This window comes from Prunus dulcis, unplaced genomic scaffold (assembly GCF_902201215.1).
Source record: "Prunus dulcis unplaced genomic scaffold, ALMONDv2, whole genome shotgun sequence".
Lineage (NCBI taxonomy): Eukaryota > Viridiplantae > Streptophyta > Magnoliopsida > Rosales > Rosaceae > Prunus > Prunus dulcis.
This window is the reverse complement of record NW_023010390.1, coordinates 7,797-14,901: the sequence shown is the minus strand read 5'-3', so window position 1 is coordinate 14,901 and position 7,105 is coordinate 7,797. Positions and strand designations below refer to the sequence as shown.

The following is a 7,105-nucleotide window of genomic DNA, read 5'->3' as shown; positions in this document are numbered from 1 at the left end:
CCAAAGACTTGAGTATTCCACTCCCGAAGCAGGGGAATCAACATATCCAATTTCTTAGAAACTGAACGTTCCAAATTCTTCCACTCAGCTTGAATGAACTCAGGAAATAAACAATGTTTAAGCCACATTGCCTCAAATCTGAAAGGTTTAAGCTCAGCTGAAGGAATCTTATCAGAAATAAGACTAATCAAAAGAGGACTATGATCAGAACATCCTCTAGGCAGATGCCTTACGAAAGCTTCAGGAAATAAAACCCTCCACTCCTTGTTACAATTAACCCTATCCAATCTCTTCATCACAAAATCACCACCAACTCTCTTATTAACCCAAGTAAACTTGGGTCCCAAAAATCCCAAATCAATGAGCCCATTCTGATCAAACCAGTCCTTGAAACCTCTACTTTTACAAGATAATTTTCCAAAATTTTCATCCTCAAACAAGATATCATTAAAATTCCCACAGACAACCCAAGGAAGATTCCAAGAAGCAACAATAATAGATAAGTTTTGCCAGAGATAAGCTCTCCTAGCAGGGCAAGGATGCCCATACACGACAGTAAAATCCGAGAAATACCTCCAGAAGTCTCAACACAAACAGAAACAGCTTGATCCATGCAATGAATGACTCTCAAGTTGAATTTAGCATCATCCCACAGCAACCAAATACCACCAGAGAAGCCTACAGCATCAGAAATTTCAGCTTTAGGGAAGCCAAGTTGAGAAATGACTTTCCGAGCTTTACTGGAACTAATTCTAGGCTCCACAATAACCAACATACCCAAATTATGTCTATACTTAAGATCTTGCATAGCAAGCAAAGATCTCTTATTACCTGCCCCTCTAATATTCCAACAACCGATCATTATGATGGAAGGAAGAGAGAAACGGTCAAACCAGACCTAAGTAGATTTGGTAGACAAAGGCCCCATACATTTGAGACCTTGAGCCTTGCCATCCTCTGCACAACAAGCACACAACAAGCAGACACATCAGCAATTAAAGCTTCACCAACTTCAGACTCCAACTGCACAATCTTAGAATCCCTCAAATCTTGAATTTCCATATCCTGATCAGCACCTCTAGAAACCATAGAAATAATATTTGGAGCTCGAGGCTTAGGAGTGGAAGAATAATAATTCCTACGAGCCTTAACCTCCCCAATTTCCAAACCTGCATTATCAAAGCTAGTCACAGGCTTCCTAAGCTTGCTCAAAGCCTGGTCCAACTCAGACACAAACGTTATAATGGAGTCATGAGGCAAATTCTTAGAGCTAGGCCTCAAAACAATAGCAGGCCTAAAAGCAGATTTATTTGAAATATTAGACAAAACTGTTCTCAGCCTACCAACCTTTTTCTTGCCCTTATTAGGAGGAATTAGATCATTCCAACCACCATCATCTTTACTTTGAATAGTGTTAATGTATGCATTTTGGGTTTTTCTTTTGGCTTCCCTGACAACTTTGTAATAGGATTTCTATTGTTATTTATCAAGCTCAAGTTTTGATTGAGAATAGCTTCTCTAGGTGTTCTTAACTAGCAACTATCATTCTTAACTAACAACTATCATATGGAGGTTCATGCAAATTGGCAAAGGTAAATTGTGCATTGCATAACATTGCATTATACTGTTTTCATAAAATGATGACTAGTCATCTGTTTCTTGGATGGCTAGTCATCCTTGCTCTCCAGCTTGATAACCAACTTTTTTGTCATATTCCTTTTTCTCTCTCTGCTGCCACATGGGATTCTGACCTAAGGGAATTTTTTGGTATGTATAGGCCTTGCGATTCCTCTTTAGGAAGCTGTCTCTTTTGTGTGGAATTGGAGGAAAGATTGGTTTTCTATCTTTCCGTTCTTCTTCCTCAAGAGAGAACAATATTTCATCTATGAGTTTTTCCAAATTGATTTCCTTATGAAAAAACTGCATTTGAAATATGAATCTGCATCTAGCTTCATAAAAACATTATCTCATTTATATCTAGGTCAGACTCACTACTGATTTCTTCAAGAGTATGGTTTCTTGAAGAAATTGGTCATTCTCCTTTGAATCCAAATTTTGGTTTCTGTTTGAGTTGAGCTTACAAGCGGTGCCATGGGATGAATGAGCTGAAGAAGGAGCTGCCATTGCCATGAAGAACTGGGCTTCAAGCTTTGCTAAGTTGGAGAAGAAGATTGCACAAAGGAGGTATTGCTCATCTTCCTAAATAGATCTAGGTTTTGCTTGAGCTTGCTTGTGTTCCTTTGTAAGAATGTTTTTCTACTTAGTGGATTGCCTGGTCGGTTGATGACCCCCAGTTTTTCCCAGTGGTGGGTTTCTGGATGAACAATTTCTGATTGCATCCTTGTAATTTTTCTGGGTTTGTGTTCTTGGTGGTCGACTAGTAATCGTATGAATTGTGGTTGACTAGTCATCATTATCTGCTGTTTGGTGTTTGCTTGATTATGCTGTCTTCACACACTTTCACCATAGTTGTTGCTAGCACAGGGGATGCCTAGATTGATGGATCCTTCTGAGTGCCTAGGTTGTCACTAGTAATTCTATAGGCTTGCAGATACATCATGGTATGCTCTGTGTATGTTGTTGTTTGGTATAATTCATATCTGACAATTGACTAGTCATAAGAGTGATTGGCCAAGGTCTAGAGTGTGTGAAGTTTGTTGCATTTTTAGCTGAATATCTTTTAAGTTTATCCATCGTCACCTAAGTACCGATTTCAAATAGCCTTCCCATTAATTGACAGAAGATTCTCCAAATTCCCAAAAACATGCTTTTGCTTACTATAAAAACACTCATTCTCCAAGATATTAAATCTAGAACCAGAAGCATCATAAATCGCAGCCTCAGAATTACCCTTTTGAACAACTTCCTTTTTATCTTTTTGAGGCAAAACATTGCTGGAATGAAAAGCCTTCTCCTGTTCTCTTGTGGACGACCTGAGGGCTAACACCCTTTCCTTTATCTTCGCTAGCAGCAGTCCAATTTTTAAAATTCTTCTTCCAAGCTTTTCTAGTCGGAATACATTCCAAATGCCAAAACCTACCTTATCCCCAGTAGGATCAATTGGGCCTCTTTGATTATGATCAAGCCTCATCTTACGTAACTTCTCCACTTGATGAAAACGCATCTCTTCTTGAATATCCCCAATCATATCCATATCAGCCTCATTGTTCTTATGGACAGGGTTAGCAAAAGGACAATGCTCTTTACTGTGCCCAACTCTGCAGCAATTAAAACAAATCACAGGGAGATTTTCGTATTCCACTCTCACAGGCCTACCTTCAACAACTAGGTAAGGGATGAGGGGCTTATTCATATCAATTTCAATACAGACCCTTGCAAACTTACCTCTCATCTTACCTACAGTATGAACATCCACCTTATATGATGAGCCAATCAAATCCCCAATACACTTAATAGTCTAAGAATTGAAGAATTCAACTCCCATACCAGATAATCTCACCCAAACAGTAATACGGGAGACATGCTCCTCAGATGCAAAAAACTTAGGCCTCCATTTTTGGACAGCAACATACTGTCCTGCTACTACCCAAGGACCCCCAGTTAACACATACAATAGGTCCTCTTCAAGAACAAACCGAACAATGAAGAACCCATTGTCTTAATCAACCAATTGCATAGGTCCCTTTAGTCTCCAACGATGCTTCAACCGTGCAAGGACAAAATTATACGTATGAGTCTTCCCTACAAACTGGATAATCAAAGAATTTTTCTACTGTCTATAAATCTTATTTTTAACATGTTCAGAAAACCGAATTGAAGGACCATAAGGAGAATCCTTAACTTCATAATCACCAGATTCAATAGAGAACCCATCCTTCTCCATTCCTTCAGTATATTCGAAACAAGAAGAGCTTAGTAACTTATCTTTGAAATTGACCTCTAGCATGGGAGGGATCTGATCGGACTGATCCATGCCACCATCATCTCTTCCAAGAGGCGCAAAATCCTGTAAACGGAACCGTTTGAATGAACCATCCTTCATGATAGCAGGACTCTCCGTAAGCCAATGAGCCGAAAACTTGAAACCAGGAGACGCATACGCCATCGAGCCGGTTGGATCTGGAAGAGTTGGGCAAGAGAACGCAGAAGGGAAGGGAGTGCTTGGGGCGCATTCAAACGCACTCATAGCGACCCATCGTTTTCTACCTCTTGTATATTTTCGATACTGTTCAAGAATACATACAATTGTATAGCTATATATATATATATATATATATATATATATATATATACTCACATTACACAGTGGACAATTAGGGTTTTAGTCTGCAGCTTTATTGTATACCAAATACATCAATGAAATATACAACTCTTTCATCTCAACCCTCTGAATCTTTCTGAAACTTTCCTTTCTTGGGTACAACAATTGCTACCAGACCAAATAGTTCTCACAAAGTTTCCACAACTAGGGAAAAACCATGTCTCTTCACTATAACACCGTTTCTGCAAATTCATTTGTTTATTTTGGTGTTAGCCATCAAATTTCCAGAAACAATTATAACATGTTATGAAGGAGGGTGGGGCGCCATACAGCCTAACTACATTGAGACATTGTCTTCAAGGGGCGAAATCTACTCTTAAGGACAGTAACTACACACATCAACCTAAATCTATTATTCTACTCAAGCATAAAACAAAATAATTATGACATAGAGACCTTTGACTACATGCCATAAGTATTTTTTATTATTTTGTTTATTTTATGTTATTTTATTTACAATGCAATGTAAATTATAAATCATTAACAATTATTTTATGTGATGTTTTGCAAGAAAACTAGCATCCATCAACCAAATTTTTCCAACAATCTTAAGGGTAGATCGGATGCTACCTAACTTACACTGCAAAGCATAATGATCTGCTTACATTATTAGCAAACAATTCGTTTGAGCATTATGAGAGGAACAAAGGTTGATACACATTTTTTTTTTTTAAACAAAGGGTGATACACTTTATAAAACTAGAGCAGAACAGAATTCTATCTATTGGATAGAACAGTACTCCTTATGTTGATGCTTGGTACACGCCGAGCTCATCCGCCCAATTAAATATGACACGCGGGCCTCGTACACTACAAGTTTACCACACCTCGTAAAGTGTGCCTATGTCCCCTCAAAAGTCAGGTATAAACCGCTTAGATTACCACCTGATCAGATGTGACTACCGCCTTGTACAGCAGGCTACTCTACCCACGCCCGCCCCCAGTAGAAATGTGAAGGTCATCATGAGCAGAGGATGTGGACAAACCCGACCGCCCGTCATCTGACATTTGACGTGACATAGATGGCTCATTTAATTCTCCCTATAAATAAAACAGATGTTTTTGTAAAGAGGGACATTTTTTCTCCCTTCCCTACTAAGAAGAATACAAAGAAAAGCCTTATCCTTTTTTCTGCTCCTTATCTCATTTCTCATCAAGCTTCTCCTATCCTGGAATCACGTTAAAATAATTGTCTTTTCATACGTTAGCCACTGGAATATCTGTGAACTAAACACCTTCCAAATTTGGTGTAAATGTATGGACCCTTAAATCCTTTTGGGGAAGCTGTTGACTCAAATGTGATTCATAAAGCATCCAAGTTTTATATTGGTATCAGTATCTCAATGGAAATATTTCTAATAGACATGAATTTGAGGCCAAGTGGATGTAACAACATCTTGGCTATTAATGGAAGAAAACCAACTTTGAAATGTCTGCATTGTGAGAATATCTTGTCAGATATCCCTTTATGGAAGAGGTCAGCTTTGTATGTGTCTATGCATTGTGATATTTAGACTGCACAGTTCTGTTCTCCTGGCGGTGGATAATTCTGCCTTTCTCTGTCATGGTGGTGGTTGTTTGGTTTCTCAGTTTTATCTTAAATGTTGTCACTACTACAAAAAGTGAAAAAGACGACCAGAAAACAACGACGGTCTAAGTGAAAACCGCCGTGGTTTATAAAAAGACGACGGTTCTAAAAACTCCGTCGTGTAATACCACCTTAGACAACAAAAAATTGGAGATTCAAATGGCTGTTCAAAAACAACGACGTACCTAATTAAACAACCGACGCCTATTTGAAACAGATTTCCGCAGTGTAAAATCAAAGCCAACAAAGAACGGCGGAAGTTATGAATCAACCGACGTAGAAATTAAAGACGACGATTTCAATAAAAACCGCCGTTTTTACTCATAAAATAACACGACGAGGTTTTCGTATAAGACGCCGTATAATTACAAACAAATCCACGTCTTTAAAATAAAAAATATCGCCGTATTAAAATAATTTACAACGACGCAAAATATAAATATATCGACGTCATTATCATATAGTTCTACGACGTTATCTTTAAATTGTACTATAAAATTTAACGTCGTATTTATTCATTTAATACGTCGTACATTTAATTTAAACTGTCGTCTTAATATGAATTTTTGTTAACAATTTTTTTCTTTGATTTTCTTATCCTACGCCGGTAGATCTACTTAATGACAAGAATTGAAATAACCACGACGGTTTATATAGAAAACCGCCGACATAATCAGATTTTTCTGAGAACCCAAGGGTTACGAAATCTTAACAGATGGAATTCTGTTCCACATCAGAATCTTAACAGATGACACAGATTTGCAATCAGAGAGACAATTTTTTGGAAGTTGATGATGTGTGTGCGTTTGTGTATCTACAAAAATTATACCTAACGTCTTTGCAAATTTGCAATCAGAAAGACAATTTTCAACGACGGTTATATTACACCTAACGACGTTTAAAAAATCAACGTCGCTCAACAAATATATTACGTCGTCTTAGTATTACTTAAAACGACGAAAAACGACGACAGTAAAACAAAAACAGTCGTTGTTCTTATATTCTTATTTTATTTAAATCCACGTCGGTTATATTAAACATAACGACGTTAAATGAAAGGATTACACGGCGCAAAACAAATATTTCGTCGTGTTAGTTAAAAACGACGTAGTTATATGTAACCGCCGTATTATTTTTTTTGAAATGGTTTTATATGTAAGCAACTTTTCGTCTACCTGACTTACACATGCACTGTTTCCAAACCCGATTAAAAATTTCAACTCCCAGAGAAAACT

The 7,105-nt window shown here is 37.6% G+C and overlaps 1 protein-coding gene across 1 annotated transcript in view; it reads left to right on the top strand.

Moving 5' to 3' along the window:
- The window catches only part of LOC117613558 (putative cyclic nucleotide-gated ion channel 19), a 2,668-nt gene extending 1,949 nt beyond the window's left edge, over positions 1-719 (top strand). The window contains exon 4 of the mRNA XM_034342165.1: positions 643-719. Coding sequence (XP_034198056.1) covers positions 643-719 — 77 coding nt within the window. The remainder of the gene's footprint in view (positions 1-642) is intronic.
- The last annotated feature ends 6,386 nt before the right edge of the window (positions 720-7,105 follow it).